Here is a 19,673-nt window from a genome sequence, read left to right on the forward strand (position 1 = left end):
ATACTGCTCTCTCTGCTGCCAAGGTGCACCATACCGCTCTCTCTGCTGCCAAGGTGCACCATACTGCTCTCTCTGCTGCCAAGGTGCACCATACTGCTCTCTCTGCTGCCAAGGTGCACCATACTGCTCTCTCTGCCGCCAAGGTGCACCATACTGCTCTCTCTGCTGCCAAGGTGCACCATACCGCTCTCTCTGCCGCCAAGGTGCACCATACCGCTCTCTCTGCTGCCAAGGTGCACCATACTGCTCTCTCTGCTGCCAAGGTGCACCATACCGCTCTCTCTGCTGCCAAGGTGCACCATACTGCTCTCTCTGCTGCCAAGGTGCACCATACTGCTCTCTCTGCTGCCAAGGTGCACCATACTGCTCTCTCTGCTGCCAAGGTGCACCATACTGCTCTCTCTGCTGCCAAGGTGCACCATACCGCTCTCTGCTGCCAAGGTTCACCATACTGCTCTCTCTGCTGCCAAGGTGCACCATACTGCTCTCTCTGCTGCCAAGGTGCACCATACTGCTCTCTCTGCTGCCAAGGTTCACCATACCGCTCTCTGCTGCCAAGGTTCACCATACCGCTCTCTCTGCCGCCAAGGTGCACCATACTGCTGTCTCTGCCGCCAAGGTGCACCATACTGCTGTCTCTGCTGCCAAGGTTCACCATACTGCTCTCTCTGCTGCCAAGGTGCACCATACCGCTCTCTCTGCTGCCAAGGTGCACCATACTGCTCTCTCTGCTGCCAAGGTGCACCATACCGCTCTCTCTGCTGCCAAGGTGCACCATACTGCTCTCTCTGCCGCCAAGGTACACCATACCGCTCTCTCTGCTGCCAAGGTGCACCATACTGCTCTCTCTGCTGCCAAGGTGCACCATACCGCTCTCTCTGCTGCCAAGGTGCACCATACCGCTCTCTCTGCTGCCAAGGTACACCATACTGCTGTCTCTGCTGCCAAGGTACACCATACTGCTCTCTCTGCTGCCAAGGTACACCATACTGCTCTCTCTGCTGCCAAGGTGCACCATACTGCTCTCTCTGCTGCCAAGGTGCACCATACCGCTCTCTGCTGCCAAGGTTCACCATACTGCTCTCTCTGCTGCCAAGGTGCACCATACTGCTGTCTCTGCTGCCAAGGTTCACCATACCGCTCTCTCTGCTGTAATGCTATAATGCTGTCAAGCTGTGACCTCTATATAAAAAACCCTTGGTATTACTGTTAAAATGTTTTGAGTGTGAATGAGTTGCTTTTGCTGGCTATAGATTGCTATATTATAGCTGCACAGTAACTTATTATAGTGAACACTTTTCCATAGCTCTGTTGGCAGTGCCTGAGCTAGCAAACCCATCTCCCATCCACACCTATCTCCAACCCATCAGAATAAAACCAAAACATGTAATCAGGTTGCAGTTGTACCAAGAGAGAGGCTCTTTTGTCTAGAGGTCCCTGTTTGACGGCATCACACATTGTGTTCCCTTGTCTGTGTGTCCTGCAGGCCTCTGAGGTGATAGCGGTCCTGGAGCAGACAGTCTCTCAGCTCAGACAGCAGCTTCAGGAGAGCGAACACAGGAGACAGAAACTACTCAGGGTAAATGTGATATTGCTGGTGTTGTGGAATATTTAACACTCCCAAAAGAGTGGTTATATTTGAAGACAGCCTTTTTTCATAGACTGTCCCTAAACTTTTCATAATGTCCCAGATGCAATATTTATCATCCCCAGGAGCCCAGTAGTTAAAAACGTTTAATCCCTATCTGATCGGATCAGATTTGGATTCTGGGTAGTTTAAAACCAAAAAAACAGGATTAGGACAACTTTAAAAAAAAATAAAAAAAGATTTATTGATTTTCTCCAGGGTCCATACAAACAATGTCATTACTTCACATTAATTTATCTGAGCCTTCTGTAGTACAATTTTCATCCAGTGTTACTAACTCTGGGTTAAAGTGCAGACGTACAAGTACACAAAATGAGGACCAATACAGTCAATAACAACCTATACTTTTTTTCCCTTCTAGACAAACAAAAACAATAACAAAAAATAACAAAATAATATGTTTGGGTGCATCTTCCTGACACTCAACTCCCTTTACACAATGTTCACTTAAAAATGTACCCGAAAGGACGCTGCTATACACATTAAACAAATGAAGAGCGTACCGGTGTAATGTGCACTATCCATCTTTCCCATTTCTTCCAATACTTGTCCTGTTGCAGTCTAAAAGAAAATGTAATTCTTTCCATCTTAAAAATATCATAAATAATATCAATCCAATCATCCACTGTAGGAATTAATGTTCTTAACCACCTTCTAGTAATGGCTTTCCTGCTAGCAGCACTTAGAATCTGAAATACATATCTATCACATGAGGTACCATTTTCTGATGGCATAGCGCCCAAATATAGACTCTCCAGCTTAAATGGAATATCCACCTGGAATACTTTTTCAAAGATTTTATGGACCTCCCTCCAGAAAGGCATCAGCAATGGACAAGACCAGAATATGTGGTAATGATTTGCCTCTGAGAGGCCACACTGTCTCCAGCAGTTGGAAGATTTGGTATGGTGGCTCCCTTGAGCTGGAGTAATGAAGAACCTAATCAGGGATTTCCAACTAAATAAATCCTCCCATTCCTCTTCCGTTATATTTAGGTTTCCCTTTCCCATTTTTGTTTTACATACAATGAATTACCTTTCATCTGTTGTAGTCTTCTATAAAGTCTTGAGATGGTTTTTTGGTTTGAGTTCGAAACATAAGCCTCTCTGAAGACTTTTAATAAAATATTATCCAAAAGCGTTTGTTTACTTCGCTTCAATAATTGCTCGATATAATGCCGAATTTGAAGATATCTGTAAAAATCTTCATTTTTAAAACAATGCTGCATCTTCAGATCTTGAAAGCTCTTCATGGACCCCTGATGTAAAAAGGTATGCTGTAAAGCAGGGGTGGGCAATTATTTTTCCCAGGGGGCCAAATGAGCAACTGAAAATATTTTGGAAGGCCGGGCCAAAATTCCAAACTCAATTATGCATAATATACATTTTATTTCTATATAAAAAGCAGTAAATGGCATTGTTTTGACCCCTGGTAAGAGTGTATGTTATTATTTGGCAATTAAAAGGTGAGGTTAGCTTTCAAAAATATAATTTATTCAAATAGAATTTATTTCCAAAATGATAAACAAAATGTGAAACATTAATAACAAAGGGCATTTTGAGTTTCATATACTATTGAAACAAGGATTTTTTTAGCTTTCTAAAGACATCACATCATCTTATAGCCAAAATAAACAAGACATGTCACTGAACTGTGTAAAGAAAAGTGTCCCAGTTTTGTAGCCTTTTTTACTTTACATGCCTATATTAAACATTTAATGTTTTCAGAACTGTGCAAAAAAAAGAAGAAAAAAAATATCAAGTGTCCCATTTCACTTGTTATATTTCCACAGTTTACAGTAGTGTTCTTCAGTTCTTTTTTTTATTCAGTGTGAGAAATCCAGTCTCTGTTGAGCTTTAATAAGTCCATCAAAGTCAGGTTGCATGTCTGAGGTGGAGATGCGAAGCACAGCTGCCAGATGTTCATCAGTGAGAGAGGATCTGTACCTGGACTTGGTAAACGTCACGACTGAGAATGTCTGTTCACATATGTACTGTAGGTGGATCCAAAGAGAACCAACATCTTCTGAGCATGTCTCCTCATGTTTGGAAAGTTCTCCTCCTTGAGAGCAGAGTAGAACAGAAAAGAAAAAAGTAAAAAATAAAAATCTAATTATCATGTAATCTTTCGCGGGTACAATGCCCAGGTCTGGCCTAGACTCTCCCACCCTTTAAACCTTACGTCCATTCTTTTAGGTACAAAATCTGGGTCATATGCACACCATCTCAAAACGTATATGGCTTCTTTTAAATTATTTTGGGCTATTACCTTACTCCACAACTTAAGTGGTAAACTAATCCATGGATTTCCCAACTCAATTAAATCATTCAACAAAACCTTATTGCCGATTGCAGCTTGAATTGGATAATCTTCTGTTATAGCCATCTCAATCTCCTTCCACCTGGCAAAATATTCTGGATTACACAAACACGTCAACAGTCTTAATTGAGCTGCAATATAATAATCCTTCAAACATGGAAGTGCAACCCCTCCCCTGTTTTTTGCTAATTGTAGACTCTTGTATCTAATTCTAGGTCTCCGCCCTTGCCAAATGTATCTCGAAATAAGTTTGTCCCATTCCTGAAATTGTTGGTCAGTTAGGTCTAGACTAGGAAGGGCCAGGAAAAGATACAGGAATCTCGGTAAAATATTAATTTTAATCGATTCAATTCGAGATCCAAAATTCAGAAGAGGTATTAGATCCCATCTGCTTATATCTTCCTTAATCTTTTGATTCAGGGGGAGGAAGTTAATGGCGAACAATTTTGACAAATCTTTTGGTATATTTACTCCCAAATATCTCATGGATTCTGCTTCCCATTGTAATAAAAATGTCATCTTTATACTTCTTGAAGGGCTATACTTAAAACTGAGAATTAGCGTTTTCGTTACATTCAATTTATACCCTGAAAATGTATACCCTGAAAATGTACCATAATATAACTATATTATTGTTCTAAAAGTGAGAATAACTGTGAATGTTCTGGGCTTGATAAATACACTAATACATCGTCCGCGACTTCATCACAAGAATCAGCTAATCTTTCATTACTCTGTACCACTCTGAAGGGAATCCGTCAGGGCCTGGGGCCTTATTTGATTTGAGATGAGTTATAGCTGTACTAATTTCTTCCTCTGATATTTCAGTTGCGAGCTGATTACTCTGCTCACTGGTTATTTTAGGAAGATGAATTGTCTTAAAGAAATCCTCCATCTTTGTTTTGTCAAATTGGGGTTGGGAATATAAACTCTTATAACATTTTTCAAAAAATTATTTGTATATCACTTAGTTTGTGTTGCATAAGGTTAGTCAGAGGGTTTTAAATTTTATGAATTTAATTCTCCGCCTGTTGTTTTCTCAACCTATACGCCAACAATTTACTTGCTTTTGCTCCCCCTTCATAATATTTCTGTTTAGTAAATATCAACTTTCTTTGAATATCTTCTGTATATATCTCATTTATTTCATTATTTTTCTTAATAATTTGTTCTCAAATTTTCCGGTCTACTGTGTCTTTGTGGTTTTGTTCCAATTGTTTCAATTCTGATTGTAAATAGTCAATTTATTTTAGCTGAGACCTCTTTAAGTGAGCACTGTATCCAATTATTTTAGCCCGCAGAACTGCTTTACATGCGTCCCAAAGTATCGGAGGGGAAACCTCCCCATTGTCATTCTGTTCCAAGTACTCTCTAATATCCACCTCAATTTGGTCCTTCATATGATTCAGGACGTGGATATTTAATCTCCACAGAGTAAATCTCTGATCCTGTACTAGATTCATTTTTAAATAAACAGGACTGTGATCCGAGAGGTCCATAATACCTATTTCACAGCCACCAATCCTATGTAAGTAAAGAAGTAATCAATCCTCGAGTACAGCGAATGTGGGTTGGAGAAAAATGTGTAGTCCCTCCTTTGTGGATTTAATTATCTCCAGACGTCTATTAACCCAATATCATTCATTGCAGTATTTATTTTCTTGTTTATCAATTTAGGTTGAGTTATTTTTTTTTTTTTTAATTTTTTTTATTATTGCAAAACAAAACTTATTAAAAGTCAGTACTCAACACACAATGTATAATGAAACTTTCAGTAAAGGTGGTTAAAATATATGCAAGTACAGAAACAGGATAAAACAAAAATAGTCAATAATAACATTTTAACCGTATACAGTGTATATCCAGCGAAGTTACAATTATATAAATGTTAGTATATAATATACCCCTAATACCTATTTTCTAAAACCCTACACACATATGCTCCAGCTCAAACCCCCCCCTCCCGGACCCCCTCTTGGATAGTACCTCCATTATCCCTCACTCCTAACCAGACACCACCATTATAGGCTAGCTTTTATTCTCTCCACCACTTCTAACCACATTGACATTTTGGATTCATTGAGCCCCAGAATTCTTGCTGTAGATATTTCTTGATATATCACATCGAGATATGTAAGAAACCACACTTTCCGGCACATTTTTTCCGGTTGAAACCAACGTGATGCGATCAGTTTTTTAGCTACTGTGATACCCGATAAAACCAATCTTTTTAGTTGTGGATTCACTGCAAACTCAAAAACATCATTCAATAGCAATACCGCGGGGTGTACAGGTATATTCCAAAATACGAGTATTGATAATTGTTGGGACACATCTTTCCAGAATGCCTTAACTGGTGGGCAGTCCCAATACATGTGCATAAATGTTCCTTCGTCCCCATTTGTACATTGGGAGCATTTGGAGTCTTGTATAAGCCCCATTTTGCACAGCCTTATAGGAGTCAAGTATGTCCTGTGAATATAGTTCAGATTGATTTGTTGATGATCCGGGTTCCTTGATGTAAGTCGGACATTTGCCCAGGCTCCTTGCCAATCAAAGTCATTTTCCAGGTCTGGTATATCCCTCCTCCAGACATTGTCTAGTTGAAGGGTTTCATACGAGGACGTTAGTAATTGATAATAAAAACCTGATACAAAACCTCCCAATGTATCTCTTTCATAGAAAAATGTGTGGTATCTGTGGTGTTCAATTGGTATGTGTAATGGAACACCGTGAGATCTCATACAAAGTCGTAACTGTATGTAAAAAAGCCATGTGGACTCGGTGAGGTTAAACTTTATGCATATTTCGACATAACTACAGAGGCCCTTGTTATTAAAAATATCCCCTAATGAGTGTATGCCTCTTTCTTCCCATATAGGGAATCTTATAGGTCGTTTTCCCATTAAGAGAGCATTGTTATTGAATATGGGAGTGTGATTATGCCATACTTGAGGGTTAGGAAATTTCCTTTGTGTTTCCCGCCATGTCCTGATTGCATGGTTATTATTGGGCCAAATTCTCGCTCACAATGCTTGATTGAAAGTTTAGTGTATGCTATGTCTTTCAATCTCTGTGGGGCTACTATGTTTTCTTCTAATTTTCTCCAAGATACCAAAGCCTCGGGGTCAAACCATATCTTCTTCAATGGTCTTAATGTGAAGGCATTAAAATATTGTAAAAAATCTGGGACTGCCATGCCACCGTCTGCTTTATTTCTCTGTGCGGTGGATCTTTTTATGCGAGGTGGTTTGTTATTCCAAATAAATTTGTATGTGGAGGCAATTTAGGTTGAGTTATGTGTGTTTTGGAGGCATCAAGATTAGGTTTTAATCTAATGTTGAAGTCCCCCCGTGAATCAGGACCCCTGAGTCTCAGCTATTATCAAATCAAATAGAATCCTATAAAATTCCCATTTCGAGTTAGGGGGGGCATAAACGTTTAGTAAAGTTATCAATGTCCCACCCAAATTTCCTCTTATCAAAACATATCTCCCCTCTGTATCTTTCTTTTCAAATGTGAGTTCAAAACAAAGTTTGCTGGAAATGAGTATCGCCACTCCCCTCCTGTGGCCTGCCAAATATGATGATGAAAACTGCTATTTAAAACCCATTCTCTTCAATTTTGCATGCTCTATGTCTGTAAGGTGTGTTCTATATCGTATTAGCTTCCGCTCAGCGTCAACTGCACATATCTCACTCCAGTGACGTGCACTGAATAAAAACTTCACAAATGCACCTTTACATACCAACATCCGTCTGGCCACACCCCCATCTGCTACCTACATAAGCAGGGGTGGGGCCACACACTCATCTCCTTCTCAAATTTCACCCCAAGAGAGTGCCTGTATACCAATCACTTGACGTGGGAAAGAAAATTTAGCTGAAGAAAGGAAAACAGAAGAACAAGGAGATACGTTGACGTTATATCTTTATTTTCTCTCTCACTATTTTCGAGAAAATACGGCGATAATGTCTTCGTCACTGGGGTGTCTGGAAGATGATGATCATTCTGACCTCCACCGGCTTTTTCGTATTAGGGGCTCGCGTGGCTGATCTACTCCCCACCTGCAGTCCTCCTTGCTGCGGCTGGATAGGTATTGAACCTCCGGTTATACAGCTGGACTGTAGGAGGCACCGGCTGTTGTGAGAAACTGGTTGTTTTCTGGGCTGGGTGAGTAATGTTTTGCAATGCGAGCACCAGTTGTCTGCTAATGCTATGGGGGTTGGCTGACAATTTTACGAAGGCCGGCCCCAGATTGGGGTCCTCTGCTCGGCCTCTTAGGCGACGGACGGAGGGTCCTGGTCTGACGCCCATGATGGTCAAACTAGTGGGCCGCGACTGAGATCTGGTTTAAACCCGGGGTTCTCTGGACGAGCGGATGCTTCTCTGTCCCGTGAAGGCCCCATCTTTCAAATGAATGTGAGAGTACACCCTAAACACGAGGAAATGTGGGTCTGGATCTTCTTTATCGGTAGTTCCATGCTCAAGTCGGCTGCAGCCCGTATGGGAATTGTGCCGACTCCGCTGTTATGTCTGTTAAATCACTGTTGAAAACTGTGTTGACATTTCTTTTTCTCTTCTCTCTTAGGATGAGGAGGGATTCAGGCGGCGGCCTGTCTGTGTGGCTTGTTATGTCGTTGTGTACAGTTCAGGTGATAGCTGCTTAGCTTGCGTGCTAGTGTGTGGCCTACTGTTAGCCAGTCAGCTGTTAGCTGTGGCGCTAGCCCGTTGTGTCACTAGGCTAGGAAACATTAGCTTGTTGCTATCAGTCGGGAGCGGCTGTTAGCTTAATGCTACACTGTTGAACGTTGCTGTGAGTATAACAAGCCTTAAACACTCTGACTACGACGTCATCTTTGACAGAGGATGTTAGTCGACCCTACACCGGGTGCCATGCCAGCGAGGACTTCGTCAACATGGAGAACGGCGGCTGGGTGGCGCAGCGGACATTACCCTCGTCACCAACGCAGGAGACGCCGGGTTCGACTTCGGCTGTCCCGTTAACCAGTGTTGCAGTCCTCTCGGCCTGCGCTCAGGGTGGAGGTAGGAGTCCTTCCGGACTTTAACACTTCTTCTTTCCTTCCCTTTTAAATGTTTTGTAATAACGATGTTTTCCAAAACGTGTGTTGCTGCAATACATTGAGGATACAACGCGTGTTGTGTGTGAATTGCCTTGTCGCTGGTATAGCTTCTCTCTACCTAGGAAATCGGCGTTGTTTTTTACGTGTGTTTAGTTGTGATGAGAACATGTGTGTTCATGTAACGTTAGTAACGTGGTTGAACTCACAACTAAGTGGGTTAATTAACCTATGAAGCTATGCTTAGTGACATGTGATTGAGGAATAAATTCTTCTCTCAGCTTGTGATGACAATGAACAGCGTGTTCACATATTAACAGGGGTACCTGTTCAACCTGGTCGTATCAAGGGTAAGGTAGGAGGGGTGACCCCCCCGGTTTTTCCCTGGGGCTTCCCCCCCCTCTTCTCAGACATGTTTGTTTACAATATATTGTGTCACTGTGTTTGTGGGGATACGATGTAACCCTCAGCTTAAACTGCTGGGGTTGTGCTTCTGCTTGAGAAATTATTTTTTCCTAGGGAAAAGGTTGTTTGGTCACTGTCATGTGTGCTTAGCAAGGCCTGTGGCCAATACGTAATCGAGGACTTATGTCTCTCTCGTTATGAAAAACGGCGTTCCTCTGTAGTAAGAGTGTACTTTTGCCATTTTTTGTTGTGATGAAGGGTTGTGTGTGTCGTTGAGATCTACAACTGGGTTAGGTTTTGGCCCACAGAAACACATGTGTAAGTCTGGTACCGGGGCTCTTAAAGGGGCCCTCTCTGTTCTGTGTTTTTTCCTTAGTAAAAATCAGATAGCAGGTTCGCACATGAGCTATGTGAAGCTGTTAAATGCTTCATGTAGCGTGCTATGACTGGTGTCATGGCTCTACTTTGTCATTACATCGTATCAGGGGTGAGGGGTCGTAAAGGGGTGAACTGGTAAACCCTTCCTCCCCCTTTTTCCGTTTGGGCAGGGGTTAAAACCCCCTGTCCTTCGGGCTTCCTGTCACGTTGCTGGTTCGGCACGTTACAGGGTGGGGGGGGGGGGGGGGGGGGGGAGTTTCCTGGTCCCACGCCCTGAAAGATTCGGCGTGTGCACCGCGGAAATTCCCCTGCCATAGAGTACGTCACTGGGCGCGTTTCTATTGGTAAGACTTCTGTGAGTTGGTCAGGTTCCATGTTATGGTTCTGTTTCAGGGAGTTTTCAGAGCCTCCTCCTCACAGAGCTCTTCTTCAGGGAGAATAGCCTTCTGTGAGTTCGGACCCTCCCTCCCAGTGAGGGAGCCTCCTCAGAGTTTCAGAGCCTCCTCCTCAGATTGTCAAGGTGAGTAGAACTTCGAAAAGGAGTTCTGCTCTGTTGTATGTGTATTCGATTCAATTCAATTCGATTATTGAGCTTGGTGGGTGATGCAACGCAGTAGAGACGTGGTTCTTCTGCGCTGCGCTGCTCCCTACTGGTAGTGTGTGTATTGGGTCAGAGCCTCCTCCTCTGGTGTTCGGAGTCTTCTCCTCGGGGAGTTCGGAGCTCCTCCTCGGAGAGTCCTAACCCAATTGTTACATAGCTCAATGCTGTAATAATATGTCTTTTCAATCTATACAGCTCACGTGGGAAGTCTCTCAGGGGGTTCCCCGTCCTCTCCTTTTTGGAGTAGGTGGACGGGGTATTGTTTAGGGTTTCCCTGACTCCTCGCCTTACAGGTCTGTTGAGTCATGGGTTTCCCCCCGTCATAGGGGTACGTCGCTCACCGTCCCCTCTTATGAAGTGTGGTTGACGGGGTGGTGTTTTCCCTCAGCCGCGTCGCATGGGACCCATGTCCGTATTATTTTTTCTTTTTTCTGAAAAAATGTAAAATTAAAAAAGCGGCTTCTTGTCGTTCCCCCAGGCGGCTTGGAGGAACGGTATCTGGTGTCTTGTTAGACTATCCATTGATGTGTTTTGGGTCTCGACGTGTACATAGTGCTGGCCCTGGGTGTTTCTGATAGGACTCACGCATGAAGCTTGTGTGCCTTGGTTGCTCATCATTAAAACTGCGTTTTTATGGGGCAACTGGGATGGAGTTTGTCTCTTCCGAGCGCCAGTTTACTAGGTTGTCTCGACGAATTCTCGTTCATATCTGGGGGATGTTAACGGAATAGATCAAAGCATAGGTAGAGGGGTCTCACGCCCTTGGGGTGGGCCACTGAGCGCGGTACGAACGGGACCGTCTGGGTGGCGCCCTCTATAATGTTTTAGATCGACACGCGTACCTACCCCCCCTCCTCGAGTTGGGGATGTCGGCGTGATTAGGACACGGGACTGGTTCTGGTCACGCTGGTCCAGGTCAGTTAACCCGTTGTCCGCCGGGGACGCAGATCTGCTGTTCTGGTACCCTGAGGGACTTGTGCTTTTTTCAGGGGGAAAAATGCCGGGGCGGCCCGGGTGTCACAGGGTTTGATATTATGGAGATGTTCGTTCTCCATTCATTTCGCCCCTCTCTTCTCCCGCTTACGCATGGCTGAGAGGGGGCTGTTGAGGTGGTTTTTATAGTACTCCTCTGGCATCCCTGTGTACGTCCCGGTCCGCCGGGCCCGGTCCGAAGTCGTTTTCGTAGACCCGTAGGCCTGGGATAACCCCTTTTTGAAAACTGAAACACTTGTACTGCGGTATAGCCAGTGTATACCCGCAGGTGTGTTTTGGAGTTTTTTCCTGAGGGGTTATAGGAACAACCACCGCATGTTGAACCAAGAGGGTGGTTGATTCCCTGGTGTGTTGGAGCGGAGTCAACTCCCGGGTTACCCGGTTGAGTGTGCCCCTGCACGTTCATGACGTCTGCCAATCGTGTCAGCCTTCTCTGCCTCGGCCCTCTAGAGCGTCAGGGATTTTTTGGTGGAGGCTTTGACATGGTGCTCAAACAATGCCAGCATACGCCCCTTCCGCCGGGGTGCTGTTTTCAGTTGACCCCTTTGGCGCCTGTCTCGTCCGCAGTGCTCCAGGCTCGGGTCAAGTGCCTGCTGCCTGGATTGAGGGATCGGCCTCTTCTGGAGGTCGTCTCCCCGGTGCGCTGCCTGCTCCCGCTGTAGTGTAGCCTCTTGAGTGCTTCGAGTTACAGCCATGCTGACTGCCTGAGTATGCCAGGGTCAGTGTGCCAGGCGGCGTGCTAGTGGGAGGAAGGGCCTGCTCTTGGATGGGCCCTGTCCGAATACGCTGGCGATGTGGGGGGCGCTGTCACTAGTGACCGCCTGGTGAGGTCTTGATGCTGTGGCGTCATTGGCCTCTCCGGGCCCCCTTTTTCCGGGGGGATCCAGTCTCTTCTGGGTCTGGGTCTTCCTTCGCGCTCCGCTGCTACGGCCTTGCCACGGGGTTGAGTTTGCTCTTGATCCCGTGATTTTGGGGGCGGTAAAGAGGTTTGTTCCTTCCGTTCGTTCCCTGGTGGCATGCGGGTTGTGCGTGTGCGTAGTCGTGGGGTCAAGCCACGGTCTGCTCACCCTGTGCGTTGAGTTGCTCGAGTTCCTCTTCGCACGGTCAGATCCGTCTCCCTCCCGTCCTCCAATAGGGAGGGTATCCCTCCATTAGGGGGGGTCGGGGGGCTCGGTCCTCCCCGGTTCTGATGGTTGTGGGAGGCCTCAGCGGGGTACATTTGTCGAGCTTCAGCTCCCGCTCAGCTCCCGTTGTGCAGTTGACGCTGAGCGGAAGCTAATACGATATAGAACGATAGGTTATGAATATAACCGTAGTTCTATGAGTATTAGTGACGCTCAGCGTCTAGACGCCACTGCGGCCCTTGATCTTACCTTGTGGTGAAATGATTGAGAAGGAGATGAGTGTGTGGCCCCACCCCTGCTTATGTAGGTAGCAGATGGGGGTGTGGCCAGATGGATGTTGATATGTAAAGGTGCATTTGTGAAGTTTTTATTCAGTGCACGTCACTGGAGTGAGATATGTGCAGTTGACGCTGAGCGTCACTAATACTCATAGAACTACGGTTATATTCATAACCTATCGTTTCCTGCAAAAAGGCCACTTCCACTTTATCTCTTTTCAATTTAGTTAATATCTTGCTTCTTTTGATCGGATTTGTTGTATCTTAATAGAAGAGACCGTGGTAGTGCTCAGTTGTGCTTTATTCACAGTTTGTATTAATGCAGGTAAACAGTAGAACCGCAGGCAGTCTGGCGGCTGCCTCACACTGATGCAGAGCGCTCCGAGGCGCCTCTGGTTAACGTAACAGTAACCAATCATACGCAAGACACGTGACACAATAACATTGGGAGTTGTAGTCCTGCACAACACTACAGGATTGAGTAAACCATTCACATTATATGTTACAATTTTAACTGCTTGCATATTGTCCAATACAATTAAACACAGATATCAATAGTAAACTCACTGTATATAAGGTAACACCCCGGAGGCTGCAAAGAACAGCAGCAAATAAAAAACGTAAATGAGCCAGAACACAATACAAACATCAACAGAAAAATGTACTTACATGTGTGGGGTCTTTCTTATAACCCTAAGTCAGCCCCGATGGTAAGAGGGCTTTGAAGGATAACCTCTCCCCCCTATTGGTGGGAGAGGGCCTTCACTTGTCAGCATTTCCAAGTCCATGCTGCTGTCCATTCGGTTATGTGGCTAAGGAAACAACCCCGACCACACATGTATATTCTTTAGTTATTGCCAACAAAGTACTCTTCTTGTATGCAGTAATTATTCACAGTCTGTCCCGAATGCCATGAACCCGGCTCGCCCCCCTTTTTATTTAATTATATTTAATATTTTTAATTTATTTTATAACAAGACTCACCCTCTCTTCTATGGGCTCACCCGTAAGCGTCCATTTCCAGCACTTTCCATTTCACTTACAGTCACTTCTGGTCCTATCGCCTGAAAGCCTGGAGTCTATCTTTGTAGCTCCCACTACCACCAGCACCTTCCTTGTTCCCCGCTTTCCTGCCCGTGCTCCATGATAAACGCTGGATCTGCTCCAAAAGAGACCCCTCTTTGCCATGTCGCCGGTCGCTTCCTCCGCTGATCCATATACCATCTTGCCCGAATACACTCATCCTCAATATGTGCCCGCCATTCATTGATACAGTTCAAGCTCCTCCACCGTCTATATTGGTCAAAGACTAGACTTGCGAAGATAAATCCTGGCATGGATCCCACATGTGACCGGTGCCACCAAGCCCCTGGCTCGCTTATCCATATGTTTTGGCATTGTCCAGCACTGACCCCTTTCTGGACTTCCATTTTTAAATCTTACTCCGATATCTTTGCTGTGAATGTTGACCCATGCCCTCTCATTGCATTATTTGGCCTGACACCGGAGAACGTCGTTATATCTATTGGGCAATCCAATGCTATGGCCTTTGCCTCACTTATTGCCAGACGCCTCATCCTATTCAACTGGAAGGCAGCCACTCCCCCTTCACATTTGCACTGGATGAGGGATGTTATGTCTCTCATGCATATTGAGAAAATCAGATTCACAACACAAGGCCACACAGATACTTTCCATAAAACATGGCAGCCCTTCCTACTTAATTTCAAAACCCATATGACCTAAGTCCCTTCTCCTTCCAAACCCCAGACCCCATGACCCCCTTCCTTCCCCTACCTACCTTTCTGACACTGCTAGTCCACGTATGGCTGGGGGGATGGCATTGTGGTGGTCTTACTACCGCTGAGGGTGTTAAAATTACTTTCTATTTCTTAATTTTATAACTATCTATTATTATTACTGGTTTTTTATTATTATTATTTCTTATAAGTAGATGTTTTATGTTATGTTCTGTGTTTATTATTTTTGTTATTGCTAATGTCATTGTTGTTATTATTGTGGTATTGTGAGGTCTTGTTATTGTTATTGTTACTGTATTGTGTTTGTCTTGTTTTGTGTATAAAAATAAATAAAAAGATTTACTGGTATATAATATATGCAACGACACAACATGCAATGGGCGGCACACACACGCAGAGGAATACACACACACACATGCAATTGTCTCTCAGGGTCGCCGATGCAATTGAGCTCCGCTCTTAACCCATCCCGTCGTCCTTCCCCCCAAGGGCTTCGTCAGGGACGCGACAGCGTCAGCGATCTGTTGTGCATGTTTTTCCATTGGGTTTCTCTTATCGGGGGGGGGGGGGGGGGACCCTTGCGAGCATGGGGAGAACATGCAAACTCCACACAGAAAGGCCTGGGAGATCCCCCACCTGGGTACCTGGCATTGCGGAAACCTGGTCCCCAAGTGGGAATCGAACCCTGAACCTTCTTGCTGTGAGGCGACAGTGTTAACCACTACACCACCGTGATAAAAAATTAAATAAGAAAATGTAATGGCCGGGAATGGAGTTTGAGATCGAATATTCGCTTCGCCGTATTCCCTTCGCTTTTCCAACACATCAGGGGCATAGTCATGATCGAGGTTTACCCTTCTCCCGAAAAGTTGAAATTCCCGCTTCTGCCATGCCTGTTTCAGTATTTCTTCTTTCATCCTGTAGCTTGCCTTTTTTACTACAATGGACCTCGGTGACGCTTCTGGGGGGGGGGGGGGGGGGGCTTCTGCATCATCAATCAATCAGATTTATTTATATAGCACATTTAACATGACACATGTCAACCAAAGTGCTGTACAGAGGGTAGATACATAGATACATATAGACAACAATCACAACTCCGTGGCACGGTGTGCTCTTTCCACTCGTATTTCAAACGAGACCGGGAGCTCCAAATGTTCTCTTAACAGGCGCTCTACATAGGAAACCATTAACAGAGAATTTTCTTCTGCTCTCTCTTTAACTCTGTGGATTCTAATGTTTTCTCACCTGGAGCGGCCCTCCAAGTTTGTCGGTTTAGCGTCCATTTGTATCTGGAGTTTCGGCAGTTCAGCTACCGCTCCCTCCAACGCTTGTATCCGTGTCTCTATTCTCTCTTCCGCCTCCCCGATTCTCGTATTAGTTTTATTTATTTCGTCCCGAATCCCTTTCAGCTGCTGGCTGTTGTCTTTCCTAAACTCCCTCAGTTCTTTCAGTAGGATGTCCAGGCCCGCTCCGTCTGTTTGTTCTCCGTCGTGGTCCAGCATATCACTATCCTCCATAGCCCTGCTACTGTTTGATGAATGTGTTACTTACCCGTAGCTGCCAGAGTTGTACCCTTCCTGCTGACTTGTTGTACAAAACTTGTAAGTCGCTTTTGGATAAAAGCGTCAGCTAAATGACTAAATGTAAATGTAGTCTATGATGCTCTTTTGTGTGACTACGATACCTGCCACACCCCGTAACTAGGGATGCACCGATCAGACTTTTTCAGTCCCGATACTGATACCGATACCTGAGCTTTTGGTATCGGCCGATACCGAGTACCGATCCGATACCCATTGTTCAATTAATAAACTGTATGCCTCACTGTGTGGAAGAGACTGGGATCATTATACAAACAGGCTATACAAATCATGGACCGTAAACCAATGCGATGACATCACTGCAGTGTTTTGAGTAAGCACAATCTTTTCACATTTGACAATTTTGTAATTTTCTGTAATAGACTTGTTTTTAAATGTTTGCACAATCATATATCATCATTATTTTCTGGACTGGTGGACGTTGGAGCTCTAGTAGAGCAAACACACAAGCTTCCAATAATGGTGACTGTACTGTTCCCATGTGCAAGAGTTCGTTTGGACAGTCTGCCTTCTCTGTTAACGGGGAAAACTTATGGAACTCTCTGCCTACTGGCTTAAAACTGTCCAATGCCAACGTCTTCAGCAGAGGACTCAAGGTGGCTGAAATCAAAGCAGCAGTGCTCACATATGTAGATGGGAACTGGTTTTGTTATTTTGATCATGGACTCTTGCTCTGGTAACTATTGTTCTGATTTGTTTTAATTCTGTATTTTACTGTTCATTTTATTCTATCTTTTAGAAAAGCCTCAATGGACTAGTGTTGAAAACTAGCACTTGTGCTATAAACACACAAAACAACACATCTGGTCTGTCCACTGTGACTGGTTCAATGTAGCTGTGGTGTCCATTTTAAATAAACGTATTCATTCATTCATTCATTCATTCATTCATTCATTCATTCATTATTTTGTGCAAGGCAACATCAGGCTTGATTTAAAACATTACTTTCCTAACTTAGTGAAACAAAATGTAACAAATTAACACATGGATATAAATGTACTGAATTGTTATTTCTTATTTTATTTCTTATTATATTATACATTTCTTATTTTCTTATCCAATATAATATTTTTTTTTTTATACCCGATCCAGCTATTTTAGTCATATCGGGGCCGATGTCCGATATCAATATTGGATCGGTGCATCCCTCCCCGTAACGTCCCAATAACGTCCCTGTCTCCCTCCACCCCAGGACCAAGAGACCAAGTTCCAGCAGGAGACAGCAGAGCTGCAGATCAACTGTGAGAATAAGGTACCATAGACCCATTTACCCCCGTAAACCTGATCCATTGAACTCCAGGTCCAGGTTTCTTTTTTTTTCTCTTCGTGGGTCCATTTGAATCCACCCTGGACAAAGTGATCACGGCCAAGTGCCGATAAGATGATCCTTTATTAATCCCCTTGGGGAAATTCTGGTGTCAAAGCAGCATGGGGGGGGGGGGGGATACAGAGCTTCACTGTCCTATACAGTCCAGTATTTATATACACTATAGATACAATATAAAATATAAATACAAATACAAATACAGTCCAGTGATATGAGTCTCTATTTCTCAAGTCCCGAGTTCTGACAATGATAGTTCTGGCAGCAGAGCCAGAAGATAAAAGCTTCTAGCCGCATGCTCCCAGTGGCTCTCCTTCACTTTGATATGTAGTCTGGCCCTTGTCAAATCAAAGAGTCGTGATTAACAGGTAGATGTGGTGCTGGAGTCGCCGGACACAGGAGTGTGTGTGTGTGTGTGTGTGTGGAGGGGGGGCGGGATCAGTGGAGAAAGAGAACAAGAATGAAGAAGAGATGATGTGTTGAAAGAGGGGATCATTAGGTAGAAAGAAGGAATCAGAGTAGAGCCACTGATGAATGAAAGCGTACTGTTTTAGAGTCGGGAGAGGTCAAAGGAGAGAGACACGTGTCTCGCAGGTGAGTGGAGGGCACCATCACTGTAACCCCCCCTCCACACACACACACACACTTAATTGCCTGTGCACAAGGTCTCCTTTTTTTAAAGACCTCCTCTTCAAAGGCATCAGTCTGTCATAAAGCATAGAGTCTGGAGGCCGTTCTTAATGAGCTAGACCGGACTGGACCGGACCAAGCCCAGGTGAAGATCAGGTTTTAAGATCTGTCACCCAGCACCTGGGTCATCTTCAAAGCCCCTAGTCTTAAAACGTGTGTGTGTGGAGGGGCCGAGGGCAGGCTGGCACATCTGTACCCCAGGCCAGGGGCCCACTTTGGTTGGCACACCTGCCGGGAGCTAGCTAGGCCTCTGGGCTCTTTCATCAGGGTCAGGGGTCATTTAATTTACGCTCCTCTATGAGAGAGACTCAACTGTGCTTTTGATGTCTTATAGTCTTTTACTGCCACATACTGGGTTTTGACGCTAGGATCCTAGGGGCCAATGCATACCAGTAGCAATGTGGCTTCCTTTCCTTCCTTCCTTTCCTCATCTCCTGCTCCCTTTTTGTGAGGTGTCAGGAGATGACGGTGATGTGAGGGAGAAGTCAGTGGTTTATTATCCTCTCTGGAAGGATTCCTCATTTCCATTCCCTGACTGGTGAAGGGGGCCATGGTGGAGGGTCTGGACATGAGAGGGAGGTCATAGTGTCCAGAGACACAGAGAGAGAGGGGGCCCTCAGAGCCGTCATTTAGGCCCAGATGGAGGCTGCTGATGGGGAGATAGAGAGGAGAGGAGGGGAGGCCAGTTGAAGAAGGTCACAGGATAGGAGGGTTCAATGAGTGAGTGATGTTTGATGTCTCCTCTCATTCTCTCTTTCTTTCTCTCTTTCTTTCTCTCTCCTTCTCTCTCTCATTCTCTCTTTTTTTCTCTATCTCCTTCTCTCTTTCCTTCTCTCTCTCATTCTCTATTTCTTTTTTTCTCTCCTTCTCTCTTTCCTTCTCTCTCTCCTCTCTCTCTCATTCTCTTTCTTTCTATCTCTCCTTCTCTCTTTCCTTCCCTCTCTCTATCTATCTTTCTCTCTTTCTGTCTGGTTCTTTCTCATTGCTCCATTCTCTCTCTCTCTCTCTCTCTCTCTCTCTCTCTCTCTCTCTCTCTCTCTCTCTCTCTCTCTCTCTCTCTTTACCCTCCTCCCTATCTACCCCCACTCCCTCTCTCTCTTTCTCTCTATACTCTCCTCTCCCTTTATCTACCTCTCTCTTTACCATTTTCTCTATCTACCCCCACTCTCTCTTTCTATCTCTCTCTACCCCCATATACCTCTCTATCTCTATTTACCCCCCCCTTTCTCTCTTTCTCCCTCAGGTTATAGCTATCCACAATGAGGCGGAGAGAGAGAGAACCGGAGCAAAGAAGAAAATAGCCAAACTGGAGGATAGACTCAGGTACTCAGAAGCCTATCGATATCAAACACATACAAACCCAAAATGAAACAAACATGGGATTTGTTCCCACAATCGTAAAAATCCATGAAGCTCATGAAATTGGTGAATGGTATCATCGTCAAATATGAATTGGGAAAGAAATGCT

General features: G+C 44.6%; 1 protein-coding gene across 1 annotated transcript in view; it reads left to right on the forward strand.

Moving 5' to 3' along the window:
* The window catches only part of cep112 (centrosomal protein 112), a 395,959-nt gene that overhangs the window by 165,752 nt on the left and 210,534 nt on the right, over positions 1 to 19,673 (forward strand). The window contains exons 17-19 of the mRNA XM_084329136.1: positions 1,487 to 1,579; positions 17,384 to 17,443; positions 19,449 to 19,528. Coding sequence (XP_084185262.1) covers positions 1,487 to 1,579; positions 17,384 to 17,443; positions 19,449 to 19,528 — 233 coding nt within the window. The remainder of the gene's footprint in view (positions 1 to 1,486; positions 1,580 to 17,383; positions 17,444 to 19,448; positions 19,529 to 19,673) is intronic.

Source organism: Notolepis coatsorum, assembly GCF_963971535.1.
Source record: "Notolepis coatsorum genome assembly, chromosome: 14".
Lineage (NCBI taxonomy): Eukaryota > Metazoa > Chordata > Actinopteri > Aulopiformes > Paralepididae > Notolepis > Notolepis coatsorum.